Source organism: Camarhynchus parvulus, chromosome 3 (genome assembly GCF_901933205.1).
Source record: "Camarhynchus parvulus chromosome 3, STF_HiC, whole genome shotgun sequence".
Taxonomy (NCBI): Eukaryota; Metazoa; Chordata; class Aves; order Passeriformes; family Thraupidae; genus Camarhynchus; species Camarhynchus parvulus.
The window spans coordinates 14340198-14363392 of NC_044573.1; the positions used below are offsets into that span (position 1 = coordinate 14340198).

The 23195-nt window shown below is 39.3% G+C and overlaps 1 protein-coding gene across 6 annotated transcripts in view; it reads left to right on the top strand.

Annotated features, from left to right (window-relative positions):
- Positions 1–23195, top strand: part of DISP1 (dispatched RND transporter family member 1) — an 88204-nt gene that overhangs the window by 32676 nt on the left and 32333 nt on the right. For 3 of the 6 annotated variants that reach the window (XM_030946586.1, XM_030946589.1, XM_030946591.1), the window contains one exon: positions 21569–22105. In XM_030946586.1, coding sequence (XP_030802446.1) covers positions 21569–22105 — 537 coding nt within the window. Of the gene's footprint in view, positions 1–13645; positions 14378–15512; positions 16958–21568; positions 22106–23195 lie in introns of those variants that run through there. The other 3 variants (XM_030946590.1, XM_030946587.1, XM_030946592.1) reach the window with 3 other exon arrangements.

Below are 23195 nucleotides of genomic sequence, written 5' to 3' on the forward strand. Positions count from 1 at the left end.
TTGGATATTAAAACCAGTTTTCCTGGTGTGTTTCACTTATCTTTGGGAGATTTTTGGCACCATGTTCAAATACCTAAATGTGTCCAAAGACTGAAGTCTGTTTCTGCCAGAATTTGCTGTGTGACTTATAAGCCTATATAAAGACCATTATAGTAACTTATGCTGATACTTGGCTTGTGTTTAAGCAAGACAACTCCAAATAATCCTTTAACTTAATTTTGAGCTGTGTTTTTCAGAAAGTTACTATATAGAGTTGGCTGGATAAAGAGAACTGTACTTTTGGAAAGAACTTAAGTATTTTGAAATTGGATTTATATTTTTCATCCAATTTAAAAGCTAAAACAAAAAAAATTCTGAATTTCATTGTAGAAGGAAATAGAGTTTAACCTCCACAGATAGGAGACTGCTTGGGTAGCTTTATCTGATGCCTCAGGGCTATTAGCTCTCACTCGACTTGCTTCAGGTTGTATGGGTCTTCAGAAAAGGTAGGTTTCTAGTCAGTTCTGTTGGAAAGTTGTCAAGGTTTACTATCACTGTTGTGTTTTAATAATATTTTTTTCATGTCCCTTCCTATAATTTTGATTTTTACAGTTTCCACGTTGCAGAAAATTCAGCACAGCCCCTGACAGAGTTTGTTGAATTTTAGATCACTGAATGTCTGAAGGCTAGGAGAAGTTGCTCTGCAAGAGGACCTAGACTCCTGAAATACAATATAAAATAATATTTGGAGATAGTTTAGACCAGTCCAAGACTTCAGTGCCTCAGTTTCCTTGCAGACTTTCTCAACATTTTGGTTGCCTACTTTAATTAATACTGTTACCTCTAAGTTTCTTCAGCAGGATAAGAAACACTTTAGTATTTAAATGCTTGTCCTTTCTTGGCTTATTCTTACTGAGAGCATTTTGCAAATTCTGAATACTGATAGTATTTTGCAAATTCTGAATTAGAACAATTCAAAGAAATTCTTATTCCTGGCAGGTCATTTGCCCAGCCTAGACACTGGATAAGGTATTTTTTTTCAATTTAGTCACCCAGTGCCAGGAGGAAGTGGAACAGTACAGTCTTACTCTCACCACAAAGATACAGAGACTAGTGCAGCACAGAGCATGTTTGCCTTCCTTGTTCAGGATCAGGTATGTCCTATACAAAAGGTGATATTGAATCTTAGAGTTGATTAATCAAGCTCTTTTTCCAGCCTTTTGCATCTTTATCTGTTCTGGGTATGTCTAGTTGTTCCATGAGATATATTAGCTATTAAAACAAAATCCCTTACAGTAGTAAGCAGAAGAAAGGAATTACAAAGAGAACTGAATTCATAGTAAACTGAATTTAGACCAAGAAAATCTATGGTAAGTTAGTCTCTTAATTGCAAATTAGTATCAGTCTACTTCAAATTCAAGGTCTCTGGCAACTGTGGAATTTTGGTAATAGTTCCACGGAACTCTTGACCAGGGTCAATGGGATTCTATGATCTTTGCGTAATAGTGTTCCACTGGTAAAATAAATCACCACAGAGCACATTTTAAATCTATTTAAGGCTTGTGAGACCATAAGAACTCTATTAGATTTCTGTTTAATACTAATGAACAGGGCTCAGTTGTGAAGGGTGACCCTCATTTGGTATAAGACTTACCAGGACCATTTCATGGGGTGTTCCATTTCTTCCCCAGTAATTCAGTTATAACCCCATTTTACCTATCAATTCCTTATGAACCAGTAGAATTCAAAGTGTTTGTTTTGCACTGTGTAAAAACATGCATTTCAAAATGGATTTGGCTAGGTTGGAATGACATTACTTCTGGGAGTTCTTGAAGTAACCTCTGGCAAAGTAGATCAGAAGTTGGGAGGGACAGCGGGGATGAAGGCTCTCATTGCTTGTGGGAGGAATGGAGAGCTTGGTGTAAGCAAATATGACATCCAGTCCCTCTGTGGTCCTAGCAGCCAGGCAAACTGGGTGTGCTGGGGAGCACACCTGTGCCCAGTGCTGCTCCTGCCAGCACCCCAGTGTCCCAGTACCACACCAATGTCTGCACATGCCCTGCAAAGCTGGGATATAATTGCTGGGCAGGTGTGAGATAACCCTGAGAAAGGGAAGACTTGGATTTAATGCTGAAATCCAGGTGAAGGATTTCAAGCTGAAGTTTCTCACCAAGTAGTGGCCTCTTCACTCCTCAGCTGTTTACTGGATTGGGATGAAGGGCATCCTTTGTACTCTGAGGAATGCAAAATTCACGGGACCAGAGCAACAGAGAGCACTAGTAAGAGAAACAGGACTTTATAATCTGGTGGTGAGGTCACTTCCTTAGAAGGGGAAAACACAGGCTGGACTTTGAGGACTCTGTATGTACTTTACATGGAACAGTATACAGAGTTTATGAACTGTCTTAGAAGATTAAGCATAACTAAGTGTAACCTATAAAGCGGTGAATTGAACAATTTCTGTCTAAGGTGCTTCATCAATAATTGAGCAAAACTTCAAAATGGTGGTAATAAACAGAATGAAAGGTTTTTGTACATGTGATTTCTTTTTGTTTTTTTCAGATTCTTAATATTGCAGAATTGATTCATTTCATAATAGAATTATACGTGGTGAAAGCTTTTTTTAATCCTATTTTAAGCCTCTGTATAATCTTATTTTAAATGTGCTAATCAAGCTATGGTTTGTGTACTTGCCAGAAAAATTATTCTTGATTTGTGTTATAGTTCAAAGAGAAATAAGCTTATTTAAAATCAATAGAAATTCTACATCCACATCTGTGGGTATAAAATGTTGATGTAATAGTGGTGCATGTCAAAACTCTTCTATTTCTCAGTTTATAACTTCAAAGTGAAGAAACGAAAATGTATTGTACTACAATGCATGACTAGATTAGGGTATTAAAGCAGGTTATTTATTATGTTTACCTCTAATTTAGTTCTTTCAAAAACTCAGTTGTTATTAGCTAAATTTACAGTGGCAGTTTTAGGTTTCTAGGAAGCTCCAGTGATCTCTGTAAAGAGGTAATTCAGTGAACCTGTCACTAATAATTTCATTCTGCAGCTAATAGTAACAGATTTAATCCAGAAATTATGAACTGGGCCACCCTTTCCTGAGGGAAATATTTCTTTCCACCTTTAAATATAAGGAGGAGTGAGCATAGGAAATAAAACAGAACCTGTTCTTTTATTTTTGCAGTCATGAGGCTTTTGTGAAGTACTGTGCAGAATCAGTAATGTGCAGCAGAGTTTTCCTTGAATTACCTCCTTCTGAAGGTTTCACTGCTGCCATTTTAATGGAATACAGCTTTATCTGCTGTCACTCACATGTTTACCTGAAAACTAGCTCCTGATGGCTATGGAGTCTTTGGGGTGTGTTCTGTGCACAAGAAGCCTGACTGCTCTCAGTCATACTCTGACTGATAATCTGAAGAGCATCAGTGCTCCTGCCTAGTGTTTACAGTGGCCATGCAAGGAGCTTAATACTGCAGCACTTGAGAGGAAAATCATAGCAGATGATGATGTTGTTGAACTGTTGACTTCTTTTTTCTGAAAGAAAAAGTGCAGTCATTCAACAAGGAACCTGGGAAAATGCCCATCAGTGCCTTTACCAATTGTACCCCACTATGTTTTAGTATTGAATTCAAATGCTAATCACTGACTTGTTTTCCATCTTGTCCTAATGAAAGAAAGTCCTGTATGTAGGGAACTGGAATTGCAGTTTTTCAGTGTTTGAACACAGCCCTTTGTTTCTGCTTTGTTATTTTGTGAGTATTCAAAACTAGTTCAGCAGTAACCTTTTGTACAGAAAAATTAGAGGCAGAGATTGTGCCTCATGCTTATCCCTATGATTTGCATTTCTACCTTTTAGTTATATTCTATGTACTGCATGCTTTTTCTTCAGCATTTTTTAAAAGTTTCTCTTTAGTCCTGTAAAGGCTATTGCTTTTGCAGTTTGTACTCTAATATACACATTATATGCCCGGGTTCTCCTAAGTGAACCTAAATCATCAGTGCCACTGAAAGAAATGCATCGCCCCCATCTGGTTATCCTTGCCTGCTGTAGCACCCATCCTTATGCCAGCAAACAAGCTTGTGCAAGTATGTGGGGAGTTGAATTTAGAAAATTTATTGGGATTAAAACTAATCTCTGAAGAGGAAGTGTGCGGGTGAACATGATTGAGCACATGTTTGCGTGATAGGCACTTCCCTCTTAAAATTGCCACCTAGCTCTGAAATTCTTTGTCCTCTGACCCTGGGTAAGCATTCCAGGTTCCTTTCTCTCCCTTCTTCCCAGCCCCCTTCCCCTTGATATGTGTGAGCAGTTTGCTCTCACCCCTGGTTTATAATGTGTAACCAAGGAGCTCAGGGTCACTCAGTGTGCACAGAGTGTTGGTCCTGCCTGGCAGCTGACACTCAGCTGTACTGGAAAGGTGGAAGGAACACTGTCTGGTATTACAGTCTCTACTAATGCCTAGCAATAAATCTGTGTGCCTTTGAGTACTGTGACCAGATCCATGTGATAGGTTTTCTTTGTCCGCTGTGATGAAAAACATGGATGTGTCATACGAGTAGGAACAAGTCATGCAAATCCCAAAGGGATGGTTCCCTCAAGGTTAGATTATTTTTGGCTTTGTTTCCAAAGCAAACTCTTTGAGAAAGATTTTTTTGCTGGTAGATTTATACTTAACTTGTTTTGGAAAGGGCATATGCAAAGATTAATATCTTCTGACAAATGGAGCAACCTTACTGAGGCTGGTATTTTTTTTTTATAGCTGGGCTGTGAGCTCTTGCTGGGAAGGTCAGTATATTTTGCATGCATTGTTCTTTAAAATGATATCTGCTGGTGATTGTTAAATCTGTAGACTAAAGAAGGCTGTTCTGTGAAGTAAGATTTAAAATTATAAAAAGAATAAAAAGAATATTTAGATTTTAATATCTGAATACTTGCTATAAAGGTTCAATGGCTTGGTAGTAAACAGATTTCTCAGGTTCATTCAAATTGCCAGTGCCCATGCCCTGGGACAAGTGCATGGTGCAATTGAGGGAGCTGGAAGGGAGGGAATTGCAAAGGGACCAAACTTCCCTTGGAGGCATGGAATGGCTGTGCAGCTGCTGCTGCATAGGGCTGCCAGGAATCTTCAACAGCTGCTGTTTCCTCGTCTCCATGTCTGATATGGAGGTGCTTTGTTGGTGTTAACTTTGTACAGCTCTGGTACTGCTGGCATATACCCAGGCACTTCTCTTTGACAGGATATAAAAAAAACAAAACAACTGCACAGTTGTAGTCTCTAATGACCAACACTGAGCAGTGTTCTCTCAATTCTCATAGCCTGGCTTCCTTTGCAGACTGCTATCAGTCTTGCTGCTTTTGAGTCCTGATCCTCAAATCCTGGGTATGGAAACATACTCTACTCCTAAATACATTTCAGCAGCTGATCCTCTTTAGATTCCTTAATTCTTGTGTGAAGAGAGTTAATCTGATACTAGAGTTCATACAACCATTACAGAACCAAATCCTATTACAATGAAATTCCTAGAAACTGAGCATGTGTAGCCTGTATAGGAATTCGATAAAATGGTAAAATCAGTATTGTCTAAATTTCTACATACATCACAGAATATATAAAGTAATCTAGTCCAAGTCTTCTCTTGAATTCCATCTTTAAGTAGGTATCCAGCTGTATTTATTGAATGTAAATCTCAAGAGGTACCCTTAAGCTTGAAAACCACTCAAGTACCTCACTTTAGATATTTTGGTCAATACTGGGTCATCTTCTGCATAAAAATCTGGTCTGTTAAATGGACCTCATGCAGAGAAGCAATTTATCTGGGTTTGTATTACAACTGTAATGCAATGTTTCTGTGCCATGTGCTTTTCTAAAAGATTTTTTGAGTCAAGCATTGATCAGGAAGGTTTGCAATTGCAGTTTTGTACTGACAACACAAGTTTTGTACTGTACAGTCAGAACTGCGTGGCTCCAGGGAACCTGTGCACAGTAGAAAATGCCAGATCAGTTTTTTGAGAAGACTCCTCACAACCCTTAGGCATAATACAAAAGGAATAGAGATAGCATAGAAAAATCCGTAGGGGAATGTTACGTAGGTGTTTTGTAGTTTAGACTTGTCTCGTGGTTTTTCCCATAGATAGCAGGTGAAATGGAAGCATATCAAACTTGGTGAAGAGTTTTGGAAATTATGTTACTTGCATGATTGTCAATAACTGTATTTTAGTCTAAGTAGTGTGAAATCAGAGGCTTCTGTAGAAATCTGACATCTCCTTCTAAAGCCATGGAGGCTGAGGCTCTGAACAGTCTGGTTCTTGATTTATCTGAATGTATGAAGAATTCCCAGGCTCACATCTGTTTGCTAAGAGACAGCCAGAAAAGACTGACTTCACATTGCAGGGGCTGTGTTTGGGTAAGCCTGTGGCAGGCAAGCAGCCTGGTGGGCAAACATTGAGGTTGTGCTCAAATACCATTTTCTCCTGCCTTGTCTGCCAGGCCTTTGTTAGTGTGTCAATAAAGCCCACTTCAAACAAAAGGTCCTCTCTGGGCTCTAGCAATGCTTGTTTACTCCAAACACTTAGATCTCTTTTTTTCTGGGGGAAAAAAATATTAGCTCTGTTGCTTATTCCACTTTCCTGGTGAAGAAAGGTGAAGGCGTGATGTTGGTTGAGCACAAAAGGAGGGGGAGCTCTTTCATATATTGTTTGAAGGTTTAGGCAGCTAATTTTGAAAATCTTTAGAACAAAAAAACTGGTAGGGATTTCCTCTCCCATTAGTTTTACTAAGCCAAGGGAGCTAGGCTAAGCTGAAGGCAATAAGCTGAATCTGCAATAGGTACAAGAAATGTTTTAGAAATGTTTCAGAATTGCCACTGTTACCTAGTTTACTCTTAAATGAATAGCAAGAACTTTCTACTTAGCTAAGTGAATGAATAGCAAAATGAATAGTTTTCTGATATCTGCAACATAAAAGTTTATTTTGCCCACAGCTGTTAATATTGCATAAGCATTATATGGCAATACTTATGCAGTTGTGTTCAATATGGATTTTACCTTTTCTGTTTCCCTAAATTAATTTCAAAATAGTTGTCCCTATCTTAAAAATAATTTATATCTTTTGAAAAATCCCATACATTGCAAGACTTTGCTGTTTCCTGAACTAAGAATATGAATCTGAAAAAAGTGACATTTCCTTTGCTTCCCTAACTGAAGTGGAAATAGTGGTACTTATGGTTTCTGGACTGTTGCTATATGAATTTCTCCAAATGATGGGAGAAATACAGTTCTTTATTACTTCTTTGATTACAGACAAGTTAATGTGGTGGTTATTAAAACAGTGTTAGTAAAATACATTTCTCCTGTCTTGGAAAAAACATTACACTGCAATAGTCGCTTTCACTGCCATCAGGCTAGTGGTTGTAATTTCAGTGCTGGTGTTGTACAAGTGGTAGAATTACTGCTTTTTATGTCACTTGTTTATTTTAGACTCAGATAAAGCATTTTGTTAGTTTTTCCCCCTGGTCAGTCTGGACTATTTTACAAGTGACATTATACATGTGTGCACGTACATAAGATACATTTACGTTTACTTACTTCATAGTGGTAAAGGTACACCTGTGAGAAAGGAATGTGAATGAGAAAATATAACCATGTGTAAACATGTTTATGCAGCTGCATTTTAGTGTAATTTATTATTGGAGCACTCTGTTTAGAGAATGAAACTTTTACAGCTGAAGACAAGCTGTAAAAGTTCCTTCAAAATACTGTAAGCTATAGATAAATCAAAAGTACAGATATTCTATTCTGCTTCCAGATTTATTTGTTTTTTTAACAAGTTTTCTTTGTATTAGTATTTGAAAACTATTTGAGATGCTAATAAAACTGTCTTATAAATTTTCCATATTAAAGCTTTTTTGTAGAGTATTAAATCTAATGTTTTCTTCTGGTTTTCATGGTTAATACACAACTTTCAGGGTTTTTTTTAGTAATATAAATAGTTTCATCCAATGTGGGGAATTTTAAAACTTAATAGCTTTTCAAGGCTTTTTGTGTGATGTGGGACTTGAGTTACTGTGGAACCTCAGATATGCATTTCAGTTCAGAGTATATGTCATTTGGAAACATGGGAAATAAAAGGTTTATGTCTGTTAGATGTCCACAAAAAAAAAAAGTCATTAAATCCATATTAGTATTTCTGTTCTGTAAGTAGATAAAACAAGACAGTCTTATATGTCGTAAAACTCAGCCTTCACATTTAAAATCTCATAATCTCAATGAAAAAAAGTTAGGGAAATGCTGACAGTGACTTTTTTCAGTTGGGAGAAGTGGCAAGGCTGTAAAATGTCATTATCATACTTGGAGAGCTTTTTTAAAAAATCAATAAAGGCCAAAAATCAATAAAGGAAATAGTTTAGAATCAGGCTCTGTTTTGTGGGGGTCCCAATTGTCAGTTTCTCTGGGTCTGGATTGAAGGCACTTGAGACGGTAGTTCATATTCGGACTCAAGTGTTTATTATTTCTTATCAGTAAAACAGTCTCATTACTGTGAGTTCGGCAGCTTTTCATTAGAAGGCACAAAATGGCCAACTATCTCTTGTTACAAGGTCTTTTAAGACTAAACTATCCAATTAAGAACTGACACCTAGATTATTTTCCCTTTTAACCCAATAACTGATCCCAAAGAGGCCGCAATGCGGACTTTTCTGCCCAATTAGAAAATGCCACCCAAACCCAAGAAGAAGGAAGAGGAAGCCTGAAGAAGAAACGCAGGACGACACCCTGTGCCCTCCATCTTGCTTCCATCCACAACATACTAAAAATCCCAAAACCTAAATTTCTCACCAAGTGATACACCTACACTACTCTGTATAATCTATTTCACACTTTTGTGGATTCTAGTCTGTCATGAAGTCTAGGAAACTTTCTCCGTGAATGAGGGTCGAAGTCAGTGCTCCTTAGGGGGTCAGGGCACCCCAGAGCAGATAGAGAAATATTCCCAGTGCCTTGAGTTTCCACAGTATTTGTTTGCAGATTCATACTGAACTAACTTTTTCATTACACTAGGGACTGAGAGGACATTGTTCTAGGCACTTTGTGAATAATGACAGACACTCTTTGCCCCAGAAATTTCTTTCTGTGCTTTGACTTTCAGTGTTATTTAAGCTGATGTGGCCTTAAATGTCCAGTTTCCAGCATATCAAAAAGAATAAATTGGTATCTGGTTTATTGAGTGTAGTGTGTGGAGTTTAAATTTCCCAAATCCAAGCCAGATGTCTTTTGCATAGCTTAACCCCAAATAACCAAAACAAACAAACAAACCAAAGCCCAAAAAACAACCACAAGGAATAGAGCATGAACAGTGAGCATGTCTGAACTTTTCCCCTGTCACTAGTGCTGGAGAAAGGCTGCTTTGCAAGGTTTAAAGATTTCTCAGCCTGTAAACTCACTTAATTCTCAGCCTTTCTCCAGGTTATCAATTATGAAAGATTTCGTGATAAAGTCTGGATGAGTGGAAGCTGGAGAAGGACAGTCAATGTACTTCATGCCCTCTATTGATCAGACAATATTTCATCTGTGTGGAGGCAGCAGTCTGTTAGTAGGGGAGTCTGTAAGTGTACTTAAGGCTTCTGCCATAGGTATATGATGATACTAAACCAGTTTTGCTTATAGTATGACCTGTAATTATAAGAAGGTCTGTCTTGTACACTTCAAGGGGAAGAAAAAACTGTATAGAAGAATACCAGTGTAAGAGGATGCAGATTTTAATACCTTGACTTTCAGTCACTGCATTTTCTTCTGTATCTCAAATAAATAAACCTACAGATTAAAGTGCCAGATTTTCATTGCTGGCTACTTTTGTTTTTATATTTTGCAGTATTTTGTTTCTTCTTTGGATAGATAACAGAGGTTGTCAATTAACTCCAATGTTCAGAGGCTTCCAAATGCCAATTTTGAGAGTTTCTGACTTCATTTCCTTATGGACACAGGCATTCTCTTTTCAGGTTCAGTTTATGCTTAGGAGCAGACAGCTCACATTGACATGGCTGCAGTCTCAAGTCACTTTGTGTCTGTGTCTCATATTTCTGGACCCAAGAGCGCATGGGAACACCATGTAGGCTCTTGAATCTCTGCAGGCTGTCAGGTGTGAGGCTCAGTAGCAGTCTAGACCTTGTAATCTCTGATGGATCAAGCTGACTCAGCCCAATTCTCAGTGCCGTGCTGGTGTGTCCTAAGTGCTGCTAGAATCCGGAAGTTCCTGGTCTGTGCCCTGTGTGCCTCTGAGTAAGATTCTGCTACGTTCGTATTACCTCAAGTGTTGCACAAAAATATACTTCAGTATGAAAAGTAGTAAATGAATGGTTGGTTCCTACCAACCAATATTTTTCCTGCTATGTTGTTTATTTTAAAAGGCGTTTGGTAAATGTGCCTACTGTGAGTACTGTGCTATGGCATCTAAAAGGCAACAGAGACTTTTGCATCCAAGAAATAAAAAAACCCACCAGCCAGGAAATTCTGGAGGTGGATAGGAATTGTAATAAAAATTCAATGTAGCTGTAATAAAATATGTGCAGAGTACATGTGCCACGTGCAGAACTCATTTTGTCATTTTAACCTCTAATTGGTTCTTTTATTCTGTATACTCTTATTCTCCCCAGTTCATTAGCAATTCATCAGAATTTCTACAGCACCTCTTGTGCCTTCTGTCTGGCTTTCAAAGATTTTGGAAGCCTCTGTGCTTTTTTCCTGAGCACTTGCTGAGTCCTTCATCACCCATTTGTCCCCAGAACACCCAAGACTTCCACTGGCTCTCTTATTAACATGCAGTGTTCAAAGTCTTTCAGCGTCTTCTGGATCTCTCTTTGGAAGAGTGACACTGTGACAAGAAGAACCTGTAATTAATGTCATATTAAGCTCAGAGAGGCAGGTGAGGGCATCCAGCCAGGAAAAGGTTCAAGGTGTAGCTGCACTTCCTGTGGTGGAAGTGTAGCAGCTTAGTCATGGCTCTTGATCATGGGCAGACAGAGGTCAGAGAAGTGGCTGGCACTCAGTGGCATTGCCTGATGTCTTCAGTCTAGGAGAGGCTATGGAAGGGTCATGGCCAAGTACTGCAGCTCTTTGTATCTTGTTTGAAGAGAGAAAACTTCATGCATTACAACACTGTGTCCTGCTTTGTAAATACAAGCTTCAGTTTTTTAGGCTCATTTTCTTGCACAGACTACAGCTCCTTTGAGTCTCTACCATGGTTATCTTCATTATCTTTTTCTGAAGTATTGCATACATAAATCTGGGAACTGTATTAGTATTTTTACTACTACTTGATTTTATTCATTAAGTATACTGTGAAAAATGTTATTTTAAAATCTCAATTAAAAAACCACAACTTGTGATAGAAAAATAGTTATCATAAGAGATGCTTTCTCTAAGTTAAAGAGTTTTTCTTTGCCTGTACAGTCAAAGTACTTGTAAAATGTATTGGCAGATCCGTATACCTATGGACAGAACTTCCTGATACATTGAGGATCATTTTGAATTAAACCAAGGCTGAATTAGTAGTGCAGATGTTCTCCAGATTCCCTGCATAGATGCATTTCCAGGCAGTGAATAGCACAGTTTATAGGATAAACTCATTTATCCTCTCGAGGCTTCCACAGATCAAATCTGACATTCCTGGTCTGCCTTGAATCACTCTAAGTTCTTCCATTCTTTTTCACTGAACCTGCATTCCATATGCTGTAGGGCTTAGTTGTATTTTTTAATCACTTGCAAATAAAGAAGTCAGCATTTGTCTGCTATTGCTGGAGATGAATGGTGGGATAAGTAGCAACATTAGAAGTGATGCAGAAGGGGGATGTTAAAGGGTGGATGATGGAAATGTCCAAACCAGGAATATGTTGGGGGGACCCAGGGCAACCAAGGCTCTGCAGGGCCTAAGTGTAGCATGGGCAAAAGGTTTTTCAGCACTTAGTGTTGAGTTTGTTTTTCAGATACTGTAAGGGCAATAATCTACTACAAGGCTGTAATTCTAATGTATGATACACTATTTAAATCCCATTTGGCCAAATACTTTTATTAAGCATATCTCTGAACATACATTATACATTTGTTTTACTGTCACCCTTGGGAACAAAGTATCTGCATTAAATTTATGTGCTTAGAAACTAACACTATTTTCTGCAGTACATATAATCTTAAGAGTCTTAATAGACTGTAATCCTTTAGATTTATATAGTCCCTTTCCTCCTCGATATAAAAGCGGTGAGCAAATATTATGTCCCTCTTGTCATTTCTTTGAGGTGATTAGCAAACACAAGGGACACAGTATCTGCAGTGAACTGATACACAATAATACTGACACATTTCAGAAATACTTGTATTAGTAGATATGTTTTTCAAAAATACATGGAGTTGTGTGACTTTGGAAAAATAACTTTGAGATTATTCTTCTGGTGCTTCTAGGCTATATTATGTGTTTCAGATATTCAGAAAGTGAATACTGTATTGACATCCTACTTTCATTTTGAATTATGGTTGAGTTACCTGCTTTGTAGTAGTGCTGTTTTGCTTAATAAATAGATTTGAGCAAAATACATTTCTGACATAGAATCTGTCCTCGATCGTTAACGCTGAATGGTTCTACCTTGGATAGAAAGCAAGTTTTCTGTTAGAGAATCCATTAATGTTAAAAAAATTATGTTCTAGATAGGATACTGATGTTGTGGGGGAGGTGGAGATGGCAGCTGATGGCAGTGAAATTTCCCAGTTTAAGCTCAGTGAGAAAGTCAAGGAAGACAGGTTTAACAAAAAAAGTTTCCCCTTAGAAGTGGGGAAGCAGCACAGTTTTTCACCACCTGTTAAAGACCAGATCCAATTAGCAGGAAAAGCTGCCTTGTGTGATACAAGCTGACTTGTATCACAATTGGAATGCATAATTCTAAGGTCACACTAAGGGGAATTGTGCTTCAGTCTTTCCTTTGGTGAAATCTTTTGCTTTACAAAGAGTAAAGGTGTTTATAGATGAGCAATTAATTTTGCTCCAACTAGTTCAACGTGACCCTGAAATCAGAACTCCCATATTTCAATAGAGAGTAAGGAGAGCACTTCTAAAAGCCAGTCAGATGCCTGTGAATTGTGATCTACTTTGGATTTACAGAGACTGATTCACAAGATCTTCCCCAGGAAGATACCAGTTCTGAGTTTTGTATCTGAGATACCCAGAGCTAAGGAAAAACCAGGAGTCAGCTCCCAAAACACAAGGCTTGCGAGCCTATGGGCTTTTGTAGTTAGTTTGAACGTAATATCCTAGCAAACCACAGACTGAGACCTGTTTGTTGCACTTCCTCTGGTAGGATTTTAAGTTCCTCATAGAACACCTCTGCTAAGTGAGCGAGTACCATGTTCCCCACCTTAATACCTAGAACTGATGTTTTAACTATCTCCAGACTTTGGTAATCTCTATTTTTTCATTTTGAGTTGTGAACCATGAAATTTTCAGTTTTTTGCAGTAATAGTCTGTAATAATTATGTCTGTATTTATAAAGTCTTATAAAGAAGTGTGATCTGAGATGTATGTGGAGATGAACTGCAGGTTCTCAAGTACTCCTCTATGGATGAAGCTTTTTTAGGTACAAATATCGTAAAATCTGGTGGGCTGAAGGCCCTTAAATCCCCGTAGGTATTCTGTTGCTGGAGACCTGTTGGGGATTTGTAGCCACTCACCAATATTTGGCCTGACAACTAAAGGATGAAGTAAGAGCTTGGTGCTTGGGGGAAAAAAGCCCTTGCTAGGAGCTAATGAACCCTGAAGTGAGTTTGAAAGGCACTCCAAATGAGTCCCAGAGCTGTTTTCAGTCTCCCGCCTTCCTCGGCTCTTTCCCTTTGCAGCAGCCGGTGCCAAGGCAGTGCCACTCGTGTTCTCCATGTGGAGAGGCTGACGCGGAGCCCGCGGGGCGCGCAGCCCCGGTGGGCGCGGGCAGGTGAGGCGGCAGTGCTCGGCCCCGCGCCCGAACCGGATCCGAGGGGGCCGGGAGCGAGGGCGGGGAGCGGCCCGGGGCTCCCGCGGCGGCCTCAGGAGCAGGGAGGAGCCGCCAGGCGCTGCCGGAGCCCGGACCTGCTGCGGGGAGGGGCGGCCGCGGCTGCCGGCGCTCCTCGCTCGGGGCCAGTGTTGGGGTGAGCGGAGCAGCGGCTCCGGCGGCGGAGACAGCGGGCTCGGAGCCGGGGGATACCTGGATCGAGACCGGGCTGCCGCCTCCTTCCTGCCCCTCTGCCCCGATTTGCGGCTGGTGAGTGGCCAGAGCTGCGTCCCGTTGGGTCGCTTCGGACTTGGCCGTGCCTTCAGAAAGCGCGGGGATGGAGATTTAACTCTGTGTTATTTACACTGCAATGCTACTTTGTAATGTAAGTGGCCTCCTGGGGTTGTGAGAGACTTTTCAGCTGGGTAGAAATGCCGGAGAGTTTAGCACAGGACCCTGCCAGCGCTGAAGAGCCTGGTGAGAAAGCAAACTTCCCCCCGCCCCGACTCGAGATCCGGCTCTTGGGATAGATACGCTGTGATAAAAGTGCTGTGCGAGGTTTATCATTTGACCTTCAGAGCACGGCTCAGCGAATGGGAGACTTTAAACCCACTCAAGCTTGGGAAATTAAGCGGGGGTTGGGGGGGAACCAAACAACTCCCATGTTTATTTTTCGAAGAAAATTATTCTGAACTGATAGTGTAAAAGTGCTTTGCTTCGTTTTCTGTAGCCAAGTGCAAAAATGCTCTGTGTTTATCAAATAGGCGTGACTGCCAGTGTGTACCTGCCTGATGTGCCCTGACGGTCTCACTGATTCTTTGCCTTATTTCATGTACTGTAGAGGGAGATTATATTAGTGCTCCTATTAAAATTGGAAGAAAAATGCTAATATTAGTAACAATTCTTATTACTATGTTACTGTGTTCAAACACAGCTTTTAAATTTGGACAGAAAACAAAAAGTCTGATTCTAAGAAGATGGTGGAGCGGTTTCTTAAGCTCTTACGTAACATTTATATAGCCAGGGTGCTGGTAGGTATCGCTGGGGCTGTAGCTTAAAGTGTTGCTTTTGTGTCCCTTTACAGCTGTAATAATTTCAATGTTAGTCCCACAGCATAATGAAGTAAAAAACCTGTGGAACTGTCAATGCAAGTAACTCTTCTTACAGCCAGAAAGAGCCATATTTTAATTTCTTCCTATCCTGTGCAAGGACATTAGAGCTATTTTGGATCAGAACATTTGCAATTACAAAAACTTTAAAGTCTTTCATATGGTAATGGAAAGTCAGTAAGTTGTGTAAATAAGATCTAGTGCAATGACAGTGTAGCAGTTGTAAGCAATGTTTGGGGTTTTTTAACAGCTTTCTGGGCTCTTAAACTCTGCTGAGGTATAGACCTACTTTCCAGAACTATGCACATTTTTTCTTGAAGTAGAATGGTTCCAATAATTTGTGATTCTAGCTGTGTCTCATTCCAAAACTCAGAGTATTTAAAGCTTTTTCAGACTTTAGTACATTTTCTTCCATTTTCCCTACATACATATGCTTTTTTTTCCTTCTTTTTTTTTAATTAGAACTTCAGAATCATACAAAACTTTTGGAAGAGAAGTCAGAGCACCTTGTTGTTGCTTCTATCCATAGTCTGATTACATCTGTTGTAAATTTTTGACTTTGAAAGGACTTCGTAGTTAAAGCACTACCATTGATTTCTGTAGTTGAAGCCCTGCAAATGATTTCTGGAAATGGTTTGCTGTTGTTTGTTCTCTGTGCCAGAAGAAGTCACTTTAGCTTAAAAGCAAAGGAAAATCTGCTTCTGAGGGTCTGAAGAGGTTGGTTTTTCCCATCCTTTGCAGTCTTTCCCAGCTCTCTCACCCCACAGCTGTCTTTAGTGGGTTGGTTCTTGTGCCAGCTTGGCAACACTGGTTGCCAGTGCCCATCTGTACATGAGCCATGGTGCTGGCATGGTGACATTTGGAAACTCCCTGTCACAGGAATTGCAGTTCCCGAGCTAGCCTGCGACACAGGAAATGAACTCATGGAGTCTCAGGTTCAGAGCAGGACAGCTTCAAAGCCTTGAAGGCTGTGGAGAGGCATGGCAGGGACAGCTGGCTCTCAGAACACTTGGAGGAGGGGAAATTTCCCCTCTACAAACCTCTTCTGCTTCATAATGGTCTGCTAACTACTATCTCATGGAACAAGGACTTAGATTGCTGAAAATCTGCTTGTTAATAGGGTGACATTAGTTGAGAATATGGGTATTTATAGACTGTGCGGAAAACACACTGACCATAATGGCATTTCTCAAAAACAGGAGCTGTGTTGTACCAATTATCAAAGTGTAATGGCTGCTTTAATAAATACACCAGGTAAACTTGCTCGTTGGTTAAATAAGAATTTGAGACTTTCTGAAGCTGAAATGCTTATATTTAATGTACTTTAAATACCTGGAGGAGAAAAAAGAACACAGGGATGGCTTGTTCTGGAAAGCACCTGTATTTTGTACAGAGAAAGCTTTTCAGAGAAGAGATAGGGGTTAACAGCTGAAATGGAAGAGCAAGAATTGAGGTGTTGAGAGAAACCAAGCACCAAGTATGATAGCATTGGAGTAAGAGCTGGAGAATTTGAAGAATATCTAGCTGGGAGCCAAAATGGAGATTAACAACCGTGAAGCATTAAAAAGCAGCTTGACTTGCTAAAGACCATTGCAGTGATAGATACGTAGACATCTCCCATGAAACCCAGTATCAAACACCAGGCACCACCTGTTACTTCTCTGGGCATGGAGAAAAAGCAAATATACAAAGAATTCTGGTAATGTGAAGGAGGAGCAAACCCTCCTTTAGAGTGGCTGTGCTCTGGCTGGCAGAGCAGATGAAGGCTGGAGAGGATTAAACTGAGTTTACAGACTGTAAGACTGTTGGCGACATTGGAAAACTTCAGCATCTTGAAGGACTGCAAGGCCATTATGGTATTTCATCTGGAAGGAGTCTTACCAGTTAGCACCGGGATTGTTAAATTTTGCTTATTTGAGAAATACACTGCTTCTAGAATACAGCTGGTTTAGATGAATTTTTACATGAAAAGACATTTTTGTTACTTTGGACATTGTGTTTATCTCAGAACTATGATGCTTTGTAGCTGACAGATCTGTGAAGTCCATGAAAAACTGGGCTGGTTCAGCTGGCTGAGTGGTGCAATGCTGTGACTACAGCTGAAAAGCTTTAGATAACTTTGAAATGAAATTTGAATTCTTTCCTACCTTAAATGAAAAATCTAAAGTCTTACAACAGTTTAGTTTTCATTTTGTGCAAGTTACAGATTTGGAGTATTATTTTTTTTTTCTTTACATGGTTAAAAAAACCCTCAGCACTTGGCTGTTCTCTCTGTTGTCTTCTAAAAATCTATAAATTATCTGTACTAATATATTAGGTTATACTAAATTTCCACTATGTCATTCCTTCTTGGATTTGGCACTTCTGTCATTCCCAATTGCAGGCATTGAGTCCAGATGGGATTTGTTGAACCAATGTTTTTTTAAGTCTGGTTGGGTTTTTGGTTTTGGTTTTGGTTTTTTTTTGGTTTTTTTTTGTTTTGTTTTGGTTTTGGTTTGGTTTGGTTTTGGGTTTTTTGTGGGTTTTTTTTGTTGTTTTTGGTTTTTTGTTTGTTTTTGTTTTTGTTTGATTTTGTTTTTTTTTCTTTTAAAGAAACTAAAATCGACGAAAAATTCTTTCAGTTGCAGCCAAAGGAGCAGGTGAACTTAATCCAAGTTTTAAGGAACATGCTACTTGGGGAACACCAAATCCCACATAGTTTGTGTTGTACAGGATTACTTTGTTTCCCAAAGGGCTTGCAACACTTGTCTACTGGGTGAGCTGTGTTCCCTGTTAGCTCCACAAATAATAGATGGATTACTCCATAAAACTGTTAAGCATGAACATCGCCACTGCAGACCATGGTACATTCCAGATACGATGCTCTTCCAGGAGTTGTTTTGAACTGCATGGCTCAAGTCCTTTCTGAGCAGTTACTGCTATCAAGAGTGCAGTAATTAGAGAGAATTCTGGTTTTCTTCCCTTATCAGTCCAACTGACATAATTTCTACAGAGATGATCACATTTAAAATACCTTGTGTCCAGCCAGAGACATGGGATATATTAAAAGTGTAGATTAACACTTTTTCTAATTGTATTTAATCTTCTATTAAGTAGAAGATTCTGCCTGCATTAGAACCTGTATTTTCTACCATCTCATTGTTCAGGCTACCTGTTCACTGCTTCAAAGCTTTCAGGTGTAAATTTTTATAAGTCTGAAACCCCCACTCTACTGGAGAATGCCAGGTCCTAGAGCAGTCTGAGGAGTGCAGCAAAAATTAACTTCAACATTGAAAGAATTCAGAATTTTCGAAGACTAAATTTTCAAAGATTCCTATTTTTAGATTATTTTTTTCTTGGTCAGCATGTTCTTAGATTTCCCATCCCATGTCATCTTAAAAATCTTACTGCGCTTTTACTTGTCACATCTTAATTGGCTTATTTATTCATCCTCTAAAGAAAAGACTCTCAGTTAACTATTTCATTGGGCCAGTTTTACATCTCTCTGAGTTCCCAGTCACTGCAATTATGGCAGAGGAGACAAAATGCAGTGGAAAGTTAGGAATATATTTTGGTGTGACAGCTGCAGGTGAAGTTTTGCAGTCAGTGGATTTACAGCCACTTCTATAAAGAGGGACACAAATGAAGTACCATAGTACAGAATTTTTAATCCTCTCAAACATGAGTGAAACAAAACTCAGATGACATTAGCCTGGTCAAATTCAATGACTCAAAAGAGAAAAGTTTCCAAACCAAATTAAAATGTACAGCCCAGCTCACATTCTGGAGAATTGGTTTGAGTCCCAGTTCTTCATAGATGTGACTGAATAAAATATTTAAACAGATGGCTACCTTAGCATGCAAAGTACTCTTGCTTTAATGTGTCATTGAAAGAACTTCAAGGCAAGCAGGTGCTTCCATTGGCTTTCTAAAAGCGTCCATAAAAGTGAATGGAACTCAAGAGTTCCTCGAGGCTTAAGAAAAAAGAATGAATTAGCTCTATCTGTTAAAATTTTAATGTTTGAAATGGTTTGTTAATTGTTTGTTCAACAGGAGAACAAACGCAGAATTATATGTTGTGGTACTGAGGATCTTTTCTTCTATTTAGTAGTTCTAAAACATTTCTGAACAAAAGGTACACAGGTAGCTATTGTATCTGTGGAAAATAAAGCATTTATCTTTGATCGTATTAAATGGAGGCTGCTGAGCTGTCTGGACAAAAGTTACAATTGCCGTGTCAGTGTTTTCAAGGGGCACAGATACACTGAAGGGCCAAGGCCATATGTCTGTGGTGGGGTTGCCCAGCAGTTGCAGGCACGATGTTGGGCATCTGTGTTTGGCACAGAGATACGTGGTTTCTGTCATGAAGTGGTTGAAAACAGCTACTAAAAATTAATGTTGTAAGTGTCCTGGGTTTAAGGCAAAATAATGTGTGTGTCTCTCTTCCTGCAAATCAGATATTTGCAGTCTCTCTGTCCCTTCTGTTCGATTATTACAGTAGACAGTAATTTTGAGCAGTGTACAGCAGTTTCAAGTAATGATATGGATGGATCCAACTAACTTAGAAACAAATGGAGCAGCATCACTGTGCAGACTATCTTTATGTGAGTGAATGTGAAAATAAGCAGCCAGAAATTCCAGAAATGCTGCCAGACACCTGGGGAGGAGCTTTCTCTGCCTCAGTGTCCAACTCTCACTGTGTCCACTGAGGTTTGATGTTGCCTGCAGTGTGAGAGAAAACCAGACTGCTGATACACAGTGGAATTTCACATAACTGATACATCTCTTCTGACCAAACTGAAGTTTAGCCAGCCCCTTGAATTTGCTCTCTATGCTCAGCAGAAAGTCCTCCTTGGGCTTAACTTTCCTGGGCCAGGGGAGGGAGTACCTGGCAAGAATGTGTGGAATTGAAGGCTGGAAAAATCTGCTTGTCAAGCAGCATATTCTCCTGTTCTGAGTGGGTATCTAAATGAAAATGATTTCCCAGGGCATCTGCCTCTGCACATGATCTAGAACAAATAGCAGGGGATTAATTTTCGTTTCAGAAGTGGGGGATTTAGCTCTGTCTCAGGGAGATGCTGCGCGGGGGGCTGCCAGGGCGAGCATTCCAGTCTGCAAAGCACTTTGCTCAGAATTAGCATTCAGGCAATTAAATAGCTCAGCTGGCTGGGCAGGCTTAGCTCTCTGAGCATTCAGCAAAGGCATCAGGGAAGAAAATTAGTTAGAAACTTCCTTGCTTATCTGCCTTAATCTATGTATGTTGTGTCTCCCTGCAAAGTTCGGTTGTCTATAATGCAAGCCTTGCAATTTGGACTTACAATGAAGTTAATTAAATTCGGTATTAAAAAGTCAAAGCAGTTGTAATTAACTGATTTTGTTTTTTCAGCAAGTGTTGATTTATTCTTCTAAGTAGCACATAATTAGTGTTTTTGATGCTCCCTCCTCCCTCCCCCAGGGTCATATAAATTGGGTAGCAAACTCTTATCTGAGTGTGGTGTTTGACCTTTAATGTTATTTATCAAAATAATGATCTCCAATTTGCCTTTTTATCTTATTAAAACAAAGTTATAGTTAAGATGGGAAAAATTGGCTGCTGTAAGCACCTCACACAAGTTTTGATCTTGAGCTGTGGTCACTTCTACTATGTTAATACTTCTTATTTATCTACATATTGCCTGAAAAACCTTAGGAGAAAATATTTTCATACCCTTTATTTACAACAAATTACATTATGCACTGCCCTTAGAGTACATGTCGCTGAGAAGTGAAAGCTTCTCAATCAACAGTAATTCAATCCTGGGATTATTTTTTGTCAACCTGGTAAAAACATGTGGTTGTATTCTATCTTTTTAGTATTCACAACAGTTCATTTTGAGCTTCTGCTAAAGATCTAATCTACTATTCAGGAAATTTGATATGTCTGCTGAAATAGCTTGATTTATTCAAATAAGGCATTTCAAAATTTCTTTATAAACATGAATATGCGTTGTTTTTAATAGAAACTGGAAAGGAGGTTACTAAAACCAGCACATTATTGGTTATTAAATAGTCTCTATTGTGTGGGCTCATCTCCTGCAGTTTTTCAAAGCACACAAGTAAATTGCAGTGCAAGGTGTGGTGACATTGTTTATACCAAAATCTGTTTTTATAAATAGTGGCTATAGCTTAGTTTTGTGCACAATGATTTTGCTCTGTGTATGTCAGCCATTACTTGTTAGCTGTGACACCGACACTGACAAATCTCTATTCATTTGATTTATAACTTAGTGTAATCACTGAAAATTGGCATAAGTTCACTCTTAACATTTTGTTGAACAAATTTAAGTACTTTAAGACATTCCTGGCAGTGTGCATGGCTCCTTTCCCTGTTTCCCTGTGTGGCAAAAGGTGAAGCTCAGAGCAGAGCTTTACTCATGTTAATTTAAAGTTATTTCTGTGCATCTGAAAACACTGCAGCTCTCCAAACTATGCTTTATTTGTTTCCTCAGGAACATCACGTGTCCGCTGAGAACTTGGAGCATGGCTATGAGCAACACCAGTGACTCTGTGGTCCTGAGCAATGGCAGCATCTTGTCAAATGCTGCTGGCCCAGGGGTTGTTGCAGCGAATGACAGAGACATCACGGTCCAGCAACTCCCATCCAAGGAAACACCAAGACCAAAACCAAGTCCAAATGGCTGCCTGCAACTAAATGGTACAATCAAACCATCCTTTCTGCCTTTAGACAACCAAAGAACTCAGCAGATGATGTCGCAATGCTGCCACCCTTGTCCATACCATCATTCTTTAAATAGCCATAATAGCAAGCAAGAATGTCATTCAGTGGTTGGCAGCTCAGCATCATCTCCTATGATCTCATGCCATATGCAGCCACACGCTGAGTACTCAGCCTCTATTTGCCAAAAACACACCCCTGTCTATCAGCCTGCCTGCTGTCTTCAGCCCTCCCCATCCTTCTGCCTTCACCATCAATGGCTTGACCATTTCCAGCATCAGCCTGTGCAGCAACACCTAGCCAGGATAAGGTAAGCAGGTTGCATTATTTCTTAGTTCTCAGCATGGATAATCTTTCCTTAAACTATTTTGTTTCCTTACAGAAGTAGGAGATCTGAAAGGAAGATGAACCAAATTTCTTTCCCAGTGATTTTACAGATCAATTTTCAATGCATTACCAAGTCATTATTTCCAGGAGAAACCAAGTCAGGAGATTTGTTTTGCTGGGCTCCATGAATATTCCTGAAGTGAAATAGTTCTTTCTTGGGAGAAAAAAGCACTGGTGGTTTTTTTATTTCTTCTTGGGGATTGTTTGGAAGCTTATTAACTCTTTCAGAAGACACAGGGTACACCTCTATTGTGTAAAACAAACCAGTAGAGATAGCTAAGAATACACTGAAAGATCTGGTATGTCTGCACAGTCTAATCAAAATACATATTTCCTTAAAAAGATGCATTGAAAAATATTTTCAACAATTCTATTCTCAAATGTACAGGGTGTTTTTTCTTTGTCAGGTCAGCTGGTTCAGTGGATTGCCCATTGTCTTTTCAGTGTAGGTTATCTGCTAAACTTCAAAATTATGCTCAAATTGAGGAATTTGGGATTGTTCCAGGTTTTAGTCCTTTCTGTTCTCTATTTCATAAGAATCTGCCTCTTTGTGTTTGTTAGCTTTGGAGTCCCAGAGCTTCAGGGAGCAACAAACACAAGAACAATCTTCTACAGCCACCTGGTCCTGGGCAAAATCAGCCAATCTAAGAAGCAATTTCTGGAAAGCAAATTCCCATTGAAGGAGGACACTTTGAAGCTTTTAAGCAATGTTATTATTTTTTCTGAGTTGCAGTTGGGCTAAAAGGGGTGGATTTTCATGGGAGCATTAAAACTACCCTTCTCCCTGTTATCCAACATCTGCACCCATATTCAAGAACTTGGAGCTGTAAGTGTTTCTCAGTCAGTTACAATGATTTTGTCTTGATGAAATATATGAGCTAATTTTGAACTCCTAAAAATATCAGACGAGGAAAAACTTGTAATGTGGAAAAACTCAAAGTGAATAAAGCTTTTTTCCCCTAAGATAAAAGCAGATGAAAATAGGGATGATAATACAGAGCACAAGTCAGCTT